This window comes from Tiliqua scincoides, chromosome 3 (assembly GCF_035046505.1).
Source record: "Tiliqua scincoides isolate rTilSci1 chromosome 3, rTilSci1.hap2, whole genome shotgun sequence".
In the NCBI taxonomy this organism is placed as follows: domain Eukaryota; kingdom Metazoa; phylum Chordata; class Lepidosauria; order Squamata; family Scincidae; genus Tiliqua; species Tiliqua scincoides.
The window spans coordinates 151,691,538-151,706,375 of NC_089823.1; the positions used below are offsets into that span (position 1 = coordinate 151,691,538).

Here is a 14,838-nt window from a genome sequence, read left to right on the forward strand (position 1 = left end):
CCCACCTCAATGCAACGTATGTTGTCTGTCAAAATATGCTAGCATTAAATGGGACATTATTTAACATTACCCTGAGATGACAACTAAGGCAAGCAAGGCACAAACAACCCACCCACCCACCCACCATGCATCTTCTTACTGGAGTACTTGAGATTTCCTGGTTTCATTTAAAGTGTGGTTGAAAATTTGTATGAATTTCAAGACATACTTGAGACTGGAAACATTTAAAGAGCTGTCACCTCGACCCAATTTCATGTAAATAAAGCTGTAATGGATAAACAAGTTTAAGAATGCAATGCTTAAACTATTGTGTCCAGAAAATTAATCTTGTAACTTTTTCATACATACAAAAACCTCTCTGCACAGATGCATATAAAATGTGTGTGGGGGGGGGGAGAAGGGGGAACTGAGATTAATGGACATTCTTTATGTGATCAAAGTTAGTGCTTCATTAGATCCAGCTCTGTTCAATGAATGCTGTATTTAATCATTCTTTTCCATAACTGTATACGATTTCTAAGAGTCTTTTCTTCTGACAAGTTGAATATGTGCAATTACATTCTTAGCGCTTAAGTTTCACAACTAGAGTTCTTGATGATCTCTAGAAGATGAATAAATATTTATACAAGAGAGGATTTATGAAAGGGATTTGTTACGTTTTACTGTTAGATCCTTATAAGGGGATGTGCTCCTCTCTGGCTAGTCAAACAGTTCTCTTCCTAGAAGAAAGCGTGCTGAAAGGTCACATGTAGGAAGCCCCGCTGAATTCCAGGCAAATCCACTGCTCCAACTTTACACAATGGAACACTTATAACAAATGCGGCATAGTTAGCTAGTGACCTTGTACTTTTAAAATACTATTTTTACTAGTGATGCATACAAAAGCAATATAATGTCATTAATAAATGCAGGTCTTTTTAAAATGTCAACCATAAGATTTCATGAGATGCCTGAGGTAGAAAGTAAGACAACATGAGACACCACTACAGCTTCTTAATATTGGACTCTGACACATTTCACAGCTTGTGTAATGTGAACCATTTATCCTCAATTCGTTCATTCATTCACTTGCTTGTTGGCAAGTGGGCAAGAACAAATTCAGCAGTTGTTGGCAATGTCAATGAGCTATTCTCCCTCAAGAAAATAGCTTTTCTGTGTCGCATTTGCAAGAAAGTATTTCTCGCTCTCTAGCTAGTTTAGTATCGACCATATATTTTTTTCTATGCTTACTAAATAATACTGCATAAGAATTCATATTTATTCTTGCTACTTTAAGAAAAGTACATTCAGGCTGCAATCTTATAGACACATTTTCCTAGCAGTAAGTCTCATTGAATGCAATGGGGCTTACTTCTGAGCAGACATATGCATAGGATTGGGCTGCAAATGAAGTAGAGTCTGTAAATTCACTGAATTATTCTTATTATTAGCCTGCTAATTGGGCAGAGACAATTTTTCAGGTGGTGCTCCTCTTATATTTAGTAAGGGGCGAATAACTGTCCTTCTTCACCCCAGCACAGTGTCTTTTCTAGTGGCTGCTTGCTGGAGTTTCTTCTGTATCTTTTTAGACTGTGAACCCTTTCAGGACAGGTTGAAAGGTGGTATATAAACACTGTGAATAACTTTTACCTTAGGAAGCAGAACAGAGGTAATAAAACTGTAGTATCTTTGTTAGAATAGAATAAATCTTTGGTAACATGAAAGATTCTGAGACTTCTTTTATTCTAGATGGGAAATAGCCACAAATGAAGAACATTGCACCACATACTGTCACTACTCCCCAACAGTGCAAAAACTGCCCCAGCAATATCACCCTCATCCTCAGCCATCAAGAATGGGCCTGTGACACTAGTGAGATCACATCCCTCCACTAGGAAAGACAGGTTATGCCAGGGCTAGTAACTGTGACATAGGATGGTGTGGCTGCAGAGGGTTGTGGGTGCCAATTCAGAGTGACTGCGGGAGCTGATGTGAGAGATTATGCTGAAAGATTATGGCAGCAGCCTGGAAGAGGTGGGCCCAGTTGCTGCTGCTGCCGGCTTCAAATGGAGCCTGGTGGCAGAAGTACAAAGCTGGAAGAAGTGGGCAGCTGCCTCAGGAATGGATGAGCTGCCCTTGCCTCCAGACTTGCCACTGGCTGGCCACGTTGCAACACAGGCAACCCAAGGGGAGAAGGGAGCTGACTGAGAAAGACCCCCCCCCATCTGTCCAAGAAAGCTACTCCCCAGCAAGCACCCAGCCTGTCCAGGGCTAAGGAAGTAAGGCCAAACTAAGTGGTTCTACCTCCGGGGCAGGCAGAGGCACAGCACCCTGCTAAGGGGAACCAGGCACACAGGCTCTCCCTCACAAACCCTGCCAGAAGCTGGGTGCCCTCTGAAACCTACCTGGACTGCCAGAGTGTGCCAGAGCAAATCCATCCACTGCATTCTGAGGGCAATGTCAGTCTTGACCTGAAAGAGAGAAGACACTCATGTTAGAACCTATGATTCCAGCCCAGTGACAGACACTCGGGATTGCTTATAAGTGTTAAAGCACTTATAGGAATAAACAATCCAAAGGAATCACCAAGTGAGGTCCCAATCCTATTCAACTTTCCAGCTCTGATGGAATCGCAATGCAGCTGTGAAGTAAGGGAACAAATGTTCCCATACCTTGAGGAGGCCTCTGTGACTGCCTCCCCACCATAGGATGCAGTGCATGCCCCATGGGCATAGCTGCACTGGCACTGGAAAATTCAATAGGATTGGGCCCTAAGTGCCCATTTATGCTGGGAGAGGGTTGACCAGAGAAGGGAGCTTGTCATGGCCCAGTGAGATGCACCCCTGACCTCTGACCTTGGGGCACTGGGGGGCATGGATGTGACAGGTGGAGACAGGTGTAACACTTTAAGGAGTGGTGCAAGAATTTTGAGCAGTCATTCACTGCCCTGAAACATGGGCTTCAAAATGCAGCAAGTATGTGTTGAGACCACTGCTACTACACTTCAAATGTTATATCTGCTTCATCATAAGAATCACCCTGCACCATGATCAGGGCTGGCCCAACATCTCCTGAGATGGCATGCCAAATGCTGCCCTCCTTACTTGATGATGTGCCAGCCTCTGCTCCTCGCACTCTCCAGTTTTCTAGCTCAGCACTCCCTTCCCCTCTATATTCCCTCTTACTCTTTGTGCCCCCCCATCCTTTTCCAATCTAGGGAATGGAACTGAGGTAAGTAGGTGGACAGTAATGGGCACACTCCACCAATTTGCTGCCGGAGGCAATGGCTTCAGTTGAACTCATGGATGGGCTGGCCTTGACCATGATTCTACTGTTTGTAGAATTTCCCCCTCAATAGGAGAGCTCCTTAGACTACCTACTATTTTAGCCACAGCCTTGTGGTCCTCCTGTTGCAGCAGCTACATTTAGGAGAGCCTTCAGTTCAACTATAGAGTTGTTTTGTGGTAAGAATTGCCACTGATGAACACAGAAGCAGCTCAAAGTGGGTTTTGTTTTTTAAAGGAAATTAGGGTGCCTTTGAAAAATAACTTTTAAAAAAATTGTTCCTCATTTCCTGCAAATTCAACTTCTAACATGGACACCCGGCACTTCTTGCACACACAGCAATGTATTTTGCTACCTATAAATTACCAAGGATATTACAACATAAAGGGCACAATCCTAACCAGGTCTACTCAGAAGTAAGCCCTATTTTGTTCAATGGGGCTTACTCTCAGGAAAGTGTGGTTAGGACTGCAGCCTTAGTTACATATTCCAACATACATAATTTGTGGCACATTCTTCTAAGTGGCAGCACATCATGTCTCAAGGGTATTGAGGAAAAAATTGCGTCTTTCCAGTAAATATAGGACATAGATATTTTTTCATTAAAAAACAACATTTTTGCAAAAATACAGAATGGAACAATTCCAACTACCATGTTAACTTCAACAACACTAAAACAAGCACAAAGGGACAAACAGAAAAGACAGAATATATTTATAGACTACACAGCATAAGTAGATCCCATAAGCTCTTCTTGGATAACTATATTCATAATGCAAAAGGGAAATGTAACTTCAGAAGTCAGTATTGAACTATAAAAATATCTAATGCAGCCCAACATGTATACTACTATGAAGGATTGCTCAAGTCAAAGATAAGCGTGATTAAGTTCAGTGAGATGTACTCCCAGATAAACATGCTCAACTTGATTACAGCCTAAGGCACACTTATTAGGGAGTAAATCCCATGAAGTTTAGCGGTACAGTACTTATATCTGAATAAACATACTTAGGCTTGTCTGTTAATTTTTTTTAATTTATTTAAATTTAATTTAAGTTATTTAATAATTTAATACTATTTAAATAATAATTTAATTTAAATTATTTTTTAATAATTTTTTTATTTTCCTTCATATTGCTTGTCTAAAGCCCTTTGGATGGGACAGAATACTTGTGAATTTTAGCTTAGGCTAGAAAGTGTAAGAAAGCAATTTATTAATGTGTGTGCACGTTTCTCATTACATCTTACCTATAGCATTACGCAAATAAAAATAATCCATTAACTGACAATAAAAATGGAAACGGTTTTTAACTTTTTACTTTTGTAAAGGAAAAAGCCACGAAAAGCAATTTCCAGACAATCCTTACTCATGTTTCCTCAGAACTGAGTTCAGCGAGTCCAGTAAGTGTCTATACAGCACACTCCTATATGCAGGACTACTCAAAAATAAGTCCTGTTGTGTTTGGTCTCAGATCCCAATCCTATGCCTGCCTACTCAGAAGTCCCATTACTGTCAGTGGAGCTTACTCCCAGGAAAGTGTGGCTCGGATTGCAGCCTAAGTGTGCAGTCCTGTGCAACTGTTTTGAATGGAGCCTACTGACACATACTACATATACAGCACAACCCTATGCATGAGTATTCAGAATTAAGTCCTATTGTGTTCTCATGGGGCTTACTCCCAGGAAAGTGTGCACAGGACTGCAGTCTTAGTGACTTTGCTCCAAGGGGTTAAATGGAGGCGCTTCGGGTTCAGCGGGCTGCGAGCCCAATCCATGCGTGTCTACTCAGAAGTAAGTCCCATTATAGTCAGTGGGACTTACTCCCAGGAAAGTGTGGACAGGATTGCAGCCTGCGTGTCTCAGGGCTGCGCCGGGCTTGGATACAGAGCCCAAGCCTAGGCGTGTCTGCTCAGAAGTAAGTCCCGTTACAGCCAGTGGGACTTACTCCCAGGAAAGTGTGGCCCGGCTTGTCCCCCAGCCTGCCTCCGTCCCCTCGCCCAGGTCCAGCGGGTGTGTCTTGTCGCGGCCTCCGCTGCTGGGGCGACACGCACAGGCTCCTCCCGCGCCCGGGAAAGCCACCGCCGTCGTGCCCGCCTTGGCCCGGGCAGTGGCAGGTGCCGGGAGAAGCAGGAAGCGCGGCGGCTCCGGCAGCCGAGGGGAGGCGCCAGGCAGCGCTGCGCCCGGCTGGAGAGGATGGCGCCGGCCGCGGGCTCGGAGAACGTCCGCTACTGTGCGCGCTTCCCCTATCTGTGCCTCAAGTTCACCCTCATCGTCTACTCCACCGTCTTCTGGGTGAGTGCGGGAGGGGCGCGCAGGGCTGCCCCCGGGGCGGAGCAGGGACTGTGCGCCGGGGCGAGGAGGGCACTGGCGTCCCTGCCCGTCCTCTTTGCGCGCTGCGGGGAAGGTGCAGGCAGCGCGACAGTGCCCAGAGGCGAGCAGGAAAGACCCCCTGCTGGGAGGGGCTTGTGGACACACAACGGCGCCCGGAGTGCCCTCTGTTCGTCCTGCCACCCCCTGAACTGGCACGACCTGTTTGCCACAACGAGTGGCTGCGGTTTCATCGTGTGTAAGGATGATGATTCAGGGAGAGGCGTGTAGTAGAGGAGTAACCAGAAGGCAGGCAAGCGCGCCTGCCCTTGCGATGGCTGGAAAGGTGGCTTTGAGCAAGTTCAGGCCACACCTTCGCCCTGGAGCTGCTAAGCATTCAGTCCACCTTGGGAGTGGAGTGAAGTAACTAACGATCTCTTGATAAGCCGGTCTCATGTGAGAAAAGGCACACAGGAGGCCAAAGGTGTTCTAGTTGGATCTCTGCTGTCATTAGTTCATCAAACTCAAAGGTGGCATTTACACCACATCAGTGGAGCAAGCCAAAGGACACCAAGGGGTTTATGCCTTCTTATTCTAAACCAGGGGTGCCCAAACCCTGGCCCTGGGGCCACTGACAGCCCTTGAGGACTCCCAATGCGGCCCTCAAGGAGACCCTAGTCTCCAATGAGCCTCTGGCCCTCCATAAATTTGTTGGAGCCTGCACTGGCCCAATGCAACTGCTCTCAGTGGTTTGACCTCTTGCTCCCTCCACTGCTTGCTGTTTCACAGCAGATGCAGTAGATGCTTGTGATGCAGTAGCGGCAGCAAAGGAAAGGCCAGCAAGACCTTCATTCATTCATATAAGTTCATCTTTAATATATTCATTTACCGGTAGATTTATTTACCGGTAGATTCATTTACCGGTATATTCATTTACCGGTAGATTCATTTACCGGTAGATTCATTTACCGGTAGATTCATTCATCTACCGGGTAGATGGGACTCGTCAGCCTAGGAAGGCAGCTCATCTAAGAGAAGGAAACTCTGACCTCAAACCTCCACTGCCTTGTGGCTACATCCAGTTCTGGAAAAGGCTTCAGGAGTCAACCTCGAGGCAAAATCAGGAGCCGGAGTCCCTTAGGCAGTTCATGGCTGAACACAGTCACGTTCTGGCAACTCCTGCGACGCCGCTGGAACCAACCGTATTGGTTTCTGCCTTTCCATTGGACCATTCCAGCGACGTGGAGAGGGGGGATTTGCTGCATGGGTAACAGCCTATCCTCCATACCTTCTTTACCCAGGCTTCGCGCACTGGAGAGGACACTCCAACTTCGCCATACGGCGTCGGCACAACACGGGAAGCAGCAGTTTACCGGTTATAAGTCTTTGCTCGATTGGCGTAGAGCATGACGCCAGGGGCTGCTTCTGACGGTGGGAGAGATCATTGCATCTCATTGGGCAGCTACCGCCCGCCTTAAGCTGGGCAGTCCCCAGCCAGTAAGGTGTTGCCTCGCCACGGTCCGTTAACCTCATGGGGTGCGTGGGGTTTAGGGTGAAAACCGACAAGCGGATCGACAACTCTGCACCATGCAACAGAAAACAGAAAACTACTGCCCTAAAGCTGGGCACCTGGAACGTTAGGACAATGACACCTGGCTTCTCTGATGACCTGCAAGAAATAGACGACGCACGCAAAACAGCTGTCATCGACATGGAGCTGAGCAGACTGCAGATGGACATCGTCGCCCTTCAAGAGACTAGGCTGCCAGATTCCGGATCTGTCAAGGAGAGAAATTTCTCATATTTCTGGCAGGGAAAACCACCAAACGAAACCAGGGAACATGGCGTTGGCTTTGCGGTCAGAAATACCCTGCTGAAATCCATCATCCCACCTACTGTGGGAAGTGAAAGAATTTTGTCCCTGCAGCTCCAGTCATCAGCAGGACCTATCACTCTCATCAGTGCTTATGCACCGACTCTGTCGTCTCCAGCAGAAGCCAAAGACAAATTCTATGATGACCTGGCCACCACTGTCAAGAAAATCCCTGTAAAAGAGCCATTGTTCATCCTCGGCGATTTCAATGCTAGAGTTGGTGCTGATAACAGTTCATGGCCCACTTGCTTAGGTCAGTTTGGCACTGGGAGGATGAACGAAAATGGCCAACGCCTGCTAGAGTTTTGCTGTCATCATGGTCTCTGTGTCAGCAACACGTTCTTCAACACAAAGCCCCAACATAGAGTCTCTTGGAGACATCCAAGATCAAAGCACTGGCACCAACTCGACCTGATCCTCACCAGACGCTCCAGCCTTCCCAGCATCAAGATCACACGCAGTTATCATGGTGCTGCCTGCGACACTGACCACTCCCTGGTGTGCAGCAGAGTGAAACTGCAAACAAAGCGACTGTATCACACGAAAAAGGAAGGAAGACCTCGCATTGATACCAGCAAGACCCGGGATCAGAGAAAAGTGGAGGAATTTGCACAAGCGCTTGAGGAATCTCTTCCAGGCCCGGCCGACGCAAACGCATCCAACAGATGGGAACATTTCAAGAATACCGTTTACAACACCGCCTTGTCCATATTCGGCAAGAAGACCAACAAGGCGGTAGACTGGTTTGAAGCCCACTCTGAGGAGTTGACACCAGTCATTGAGGAAAAGAGGAGAGCTCAAGCAGCATACAAGGCCTGTCCCAGTGAGCGCAACCTGCAGGTCCTCCGAACTGCTCGCAGCAAAGTCCAACAGACTGCCAGGAGATGTGCTAACGACTACTGGCTCCAGCTCTGTTCCGAGATACAGATAGCAGCTGACACGGGCAACATCAAGGGGATGTATGATGGTATCAAGCAGGCCCTAGGTCCAACACAGAAGAAAATTGCCCCTCTGAAGTCTGCCACAGGCGAGGTCATCCAGGATCGGGCGCAGCAGATGGAACGCTGGGTGCAGCACTACTCTGAGCTATATTCCAGAGAAAATGTAGTCACCGAAGAAGCACTGAACAACATTGAGTGCCTGCCTGTGCTAGAAGAGCTTGACAGTGAACCAACCCTAGAAGAACTTCATGTAGCCCTGGACTCCCTTGCCTTTGGCAAGGCACCTGGAAAAGACAGCATCCCTGCTGAAGTCCTAAAATGCTGCAAAGAGATCATCGTCACTGAGCTGCATGAAATCCTCTGTCTCTGCTGGAGAGAAGGTGGAGTACCTCAAGACATGAGGGATGCAAACATCATCACGCTGTACAAGAACAAAGGTGACAGGGGTGACTGCAACAACTACCGCGGCATCTCTCTCCTTAGCGTTGTAGGAAAGCTGTTTGCCCGAGTTGTACTAAAGAGGCTCCAGGTACTTGCAGAGAGCGTCTATCCAGAATCGCAGTGTGGATTCCGAGCCAACAGGTCCACCACTGATATGGTATTCTCCCTTAGACAACTGCAGGAGAAATGCAGGGAACAACGACAGCCACTCTTTATAGCCTTCATAGATCTCACAAAGGCTTTCGACCTGGTCAGCAGAGACGGCCTCTTCAAGATTCTCCCCAAGATTGGATGTCCACCCAGGCTTCTCAGCATCATCAGATCTTTCCACAAGGACATGAAGGGCACTGTTGTCTTCGATGGCTCCACATCAGACCCTTTTGACATCCGAAGCGGAGTGAAGCAGGGCTGTGTTCTTGCACCAACCTTGTTTGGGATTTTCTTCGCTGTCCTGCTGAAGCAGGCCTTTGGAACTGCAACAGAAGGCATCTATCTCCGGACCAGATCAGACGGAAAGCTCTTCAACCTCTCCAGACTGAGAGCAAAATCCAAAGTCCAGCTGAAATGTCTGCGTGACTTCCTCTTTGCCGACGATGCAGCTGTCACTACCCACTCTGCCAAAGATCTCCAGCAGCTCATGGATCGTTTTAGCAAGGCCTGCCAAGATTTTGAACTGACAATCAGCCTGAAGAAAACACAGGTCATGGTTCAGGATGTGGACTCACCTCCCTGCATTACAATCTCTGAGCATGAACTGGAGGTTGTCCATGACTTTGTGTACCTTGGCTCAACGATCTCCGACACTCATTCTCTCGATACCGAGCTAAACAAGCGCATCGGTAAAGCAGCTACCACGTTTTCCAGACTCACAAAGAGAGTCTGGTCCAACAAGAAGCTGACGGAACATACCAAGATCCAGGTCTACAGAGCTTGCGTCCTGAGTACACTTCTGTACTGCAGCGAGTCATGGACTCTTCGCTCACAACAGGAGAGGAAACTGAGCGCTTTCCACATGCGCTGCCTCCGACGCATCCTTGGCATCACCTGGCAGGACAAAGTTCCAAACAACACAGTCCTGGAACGTGCTGGAATCCCTAGCATGTATTCACTGCTGAAACAGAGACGCCTGCGTTGGCTTGGTCATGTTGTGAGAATGGATGATGGCCGGATCCCAAAGGATCTCCTCTATGGAGAACTCGTGCAAGGAAAGCGCCCTACAGGTAGACCACAGCTGCGATACAAGGACATCTGCAAGAGGGATCTGAAGGCCTTAGGGATGGACCTCAACAAGTGGGAAACCCTGGCCTCTGAGCGGCCCGCTTGGAGGCAGGCTGTGCAGCATGGCCTTTCCCAGTTTGAAGAGACACTTTGCCAACAGTCTGAGGCTAAGAGGCAAAGAAGGAAGGCCCATAGCCAGGGAGACAGACCAGGGACAGACTGCACTTGCTCCTGGTGTGGAAGGGATTGTCACTCCCGGATTGGCCTTTTCAGCCACACTAGACGCTGTGCCAGAACCACCTTTCAGAGCGCGATACCATAGTCTTTCGAGACTGAAGGTTGCCAATACAAAATATATTCATTTATGTAAACTTATGTAAAGTTATTCAAATTTTAAAGGTAAATTAATTCTTCTCTCCCCCGGCCCCTGACACAGTGTCAGAGGGATGATGTGGCCCTCCTGCCAAAAACTTTGGACACCCCTGTTCTAAACTGATCAATTCTTTAAAACTAGGCAGGACCTACCTTAAATTCCCTGTAAGCATGGGGGTTTTTCCCCTAGGAAATTTCCTTTGTACTCAGATTTCTTAATTCAAAGGGAAATTTTCTAATTGGCATAGAAGTTATATTTTTGATGGTAATGGAGTGCCAGAGACCCCAAAAAGGAAGGGGTGTCTTGAGCTCCTACCTAGCATTGGGGTCCATAGGACTTCCCAGGCCTTGCCTACCTGGCTTGTCTCCTTCCTCCCCTGGGCCTCAGAGTGAAGGGAGGAAAGGAAAGAGTTGACAGTACCCTTCTCAGCCTCAGGGCTTTCTACAGCATCTCAGGGTTCTGGAATCTTTCTTTCAGCCAGTCCCTTCCTGACCTGATATTCTCCTGGCCTTGGCTGGTTTCCCACCTCCTGGTTCTGCTCTCTCTTCCTGGTTGCCCTCAGGGTCTTATGCATCCTCTTCCAAGGAACAGGAAGGCTCCTGCAGTCACTTGCAGTGTGGGCACACCCTTCCCAGCTGAAGCCTTCCCAGCTCTTCCCAGTGTACACCTGGCCTTGGGCTCCCTGGGCAGGCTGCTCCCTGAGGCTGGTAAATCCAGCCCCTGACATGGAGATTACACCTTGTATTGATTGATTGAATTAAATAGTTGTCTTCTATCAAAATAGTGAATAAGTTCATCTGTGACTCTCTTCTGTCCATGTGAAATCTTGTTTCTGATTTCAAAAAAATGGACAGATTCTGCCCATTAATACTAAAATTTATCTTTGTAGCAAAAATAGTACAGAACAAAATCATGAGTTTCATGTAAGCTAACTTGTTTTTTTGTACTATCATTCAGTTGGCATTCTACAACCAATATGTCAGGCACATGAGTTTGTCCACATTTGTAAAGCCCAAAAAGGGTAAGATCTGTGCATTTGTGTGACCTGCATAACACAGTCTTAAAGCTTTTGCTTGCTGGGAGGCAAATCTTAATGTGCAATTAAAGCTTTAATTAATTAAACTGATAAATCAATTAGCACTTACAGACCTAATTAAAATATATTCATGAATAAGTCCTTTTGATCTCAATAAGACTTATGTGGGTGTGTATTTAGGGAACTTCAAGCTCTTAAGAGGTTCTGAATGCAATCAGTAGTAATATCCCAGATGCATTTGTATTATCTTGGGTCAGTAGTTCTCAAACATTTTAGGAGTAAGTCTCCCAAGGTAAGTATTGGCCAGGGAGGGGCAAAGGCAGCAACGCAATTGCCAGAATCACACCACTGGGGGGGGGGTGTTTACTTATAGGGTAATGCATCAGCTTCCAGGAGGTGCGGGAAGCCCCTCGGAGTCCACTGCAGAGCTTCCCAATTCTTAGAATATAAAAATAAGCACTCAGAAACCACTTGTGGTTGGCGATCACAAAACCAGAAGTGGTTTCCAATAGCTAGTTTTTATTATTCTAAGACTTGGAGAGCCCTGTGAAGGACTCTGCAGGGCTCCCCGCACCTCCTGGAAGCTGCTGCATTGCCCAGTAAGTTTAAAACCACCCCCCCCCCCACTGGTGTGATCCTGGGGATTGCTTTGCTGCCTTCCCCTTCCCCCGCCCCTTAAGGGGTCAGCGGCTGAGGCTTTCAGGCTGAGGCGTTGCGCTGCCACAGTTTGAGAACCCCAGTTCTAACCATTCATACTTTTAACACTAAGTCCCCTACTTAAGTACAGAGTAGGTTTCAGTGGTCTGTACTTAAGCTGAGATGTATGTAAGTTGAAGCATCTGGTTCTTGCTAGCCCAGTGATATGCTTGTGCAAAGGCACTGCTGAAGGATGTACTGTGACTGTGCAAAAGGGCCAGTGCAGTTGTCCATACCTCAGACGTCTGTAATTTGGAGAGCCAGTGTTCTTACAGGAGCTGTTTTATACTGTATAATGACAATATTTACTGCTGGTGCCTGGTTGCTGGGGGGTTGTGAGGCACCACCCTGTACTAGGCCTCCTACTTGTTCCTGCAGGATGGAGAAACCTGCAGGAATAGCAAATATACCCCAATTCACTCAGCAGATTTGCTCAGGCTGTCCCCTAATGGCACATGAGATGATACTAGTACCACCTCCTGTACTAAACAGGTAGTATAGCTGACACTTGTTAGTATTTTAAAACTTTGATTAAAACCAGGTACAAATGAGCCCCTTTACCCCCCTCCCATAGGCCCTGCCTTAAGCAAGAGTGGATATCCTTAAGAAAGTGTTTTGCTTAAGTGTTCTTAGGCAAGAGTAAATACCCAGGAATACTGAATACAGATTAGTTGTGCCTTAAATGTTAAAAAATTCTGAGCAGTCTTTCTTGTAAATTTAAATATGTTGCTGGACCTCTGGAATTCTGGTGCTTTAAAAAAGTTTATCTGTGTTCTTGAAAACTGGAAATTAATTATCTGATATGTGTAGTTCTTTTCTAGCATAAGGAACAATAGTCATAAGGAACAATTTGTCTTTAGGGTGTAGTTGTGATTTTCATTGGGCAATCATGAACTGGTTTAACAATGAATAAGCTGAATAGGTAGGTATCAATTGCCTTGTTAAAAGAAAAAAATACTTCTTTTTTTCACTGAAGTGAGCTGAAGACATAATTGGGGTTATGGAAGTAAATCCAATGAAATTCGATATTATTGTGTATCAATAAGGTAGGAATGTTGCTGTTCTTGTGAAATAATACTTTCAGGCAATATTATTTGGAGTTACTACAAGTCAGAGGACTTGATTTAGGCTCCAATTGTATCACATTTTGGGAGTAAATCCCATTTTATTTAATAGAACTAAGTAGACATGTATAGGATTGTGCTGTTAAACATATTTTGACTCAGACAGCAGATGTTTTTAAATATATTAATTATTTTTGATACATGGTTGCAAAAACCATGGGTGACAGGGGGCACCACAGGAGGAGGAATGCCTTTTTTCTCTTCTACAAAAGGGAATGTCTTTTAAGATACTACTGTAGTAAATCTAAAATCAAAGACCGTACATTCGTAACATCCACTGAAGTCGATATAGTCACATCCTAATGGACTTAACTGGAGAAAAAGCAAGAGTCCCATTTATAAGAGTCAAGCGTATACCTAACTTGAGAAAATGCAGGAGATCTATGAAAGAATCTCCTGGTATTTTCTTAAAAGCAACTGTCAGGAGAGAGGTGAAGAGGAAGATTGACAGTCCAATCCTGTGCTCCTGTGGCATGCAGCTGTGGTGGCACCGAAAACGGCTGCCACTGCATCCAGTGCACCCATGGCAGCCACGGTGGCACCTCAGAAGAAGGGGACTTTCATCCCCTTCTCTTAGGTTAAGAAAGTAGCTCCACAATAGGAAGAGTGTTTGTGTAGGGCACCAAGCCCTGCACAAACGCTCTGGACCCACCTCCCTCCCTGCTCACTTCCCTTCCCCCGGCATGCCTCCCACCTGTCCTCTCCCTGCCTCCATGTCACACCTTCTCCCCGCCCTCTCCCTGTCCCCCCTCACCGGAATGCCTCCCCCCACCTTCCCCCACCCCTGCTTTTCTTACCACGGCTCAGCAGTCCATGCTACCGCCGAGTGGTGGAGGTCGGGCGCCCACCTGGAGCTAGCCCATTGTCGGTCAGCGCTGGGCTAGCATAGGTATCCGTCTGGCGGTAAGCCTTGCAAATGTGCCTTATGGCATGTTGGCGACAGCGCGCGCCGGCATTAAGCTGGCGTGTCAAACCCAGGATTGGACTCTATTCACACTATTCATACTCAATCCTATTCACACTTACCTAGGAGTAAGCCCCACTGACTATAGTGAGACTTACTTCTGAGTAAACATGCATAGGATTGGGCTCTTAACCCTAAGTCATTTTCTTGACCAAAATTGCCACTCTAAAACAATTTAAAGCATCAAAATTGCCACTCTAAAGCACTCTAAAGCATCTGAAGAAAATACACCGATATGAACTACCTTGAAGAACTAGAAATAGAGAAGAAACATACAATTAAGATAACTCCCAGACTTGTTCGGCTGAGGTAATTGCTGCAAACAAAATTACTTTCGGTTTGAAATGTAACTATTTTTGGAAACATTTCAGAGAACATCTTTAGCTTTATTAACTGTATGCTAGTTTTCAGCTGCACCTCCATACAGTTTGTGCAGCTGACTGAAGCTTTCAAGAATGACTCTGGATAGCTAACGTGACTAGAAAATGGAAGCCTAAAAACTCCCTGTCTTCTTAAATGAGCCACTGCCATAGCCATAACATTGGTAAAAGATCCTTAGATCCATGGCGCTGTATGAATGAATCTATCACAAAATGTAGCT

At 46.5% G+C, this 14,838-nt stretch overlaps 1 protein-coding gene across 1 annotated transcript in view; it reads left to right on the forward strand.

Moving 5' to 3' along the window:
- The first annotated feature begins 5,232 nt into the window (after positions 1-5,232).
- The window catches only part of TSPAN15 (tetraspanin 15), a 32,964-nt gene continuing 23,358 nt past the window's right edge, over positions 5,233-14,838 (forward strand). The window contains exon 1 of the mRNA XM_066618896.1: positions 5,233-5,556. Coding sequence (XP_066474993.1) covers positions 5,458-5,556 — 99 coding nt within the window. The 5' untranslated portion in view covers positions 5,233-5,457. The remainder of the gene's footprint in view (positions 5,557-14,838) is intronic.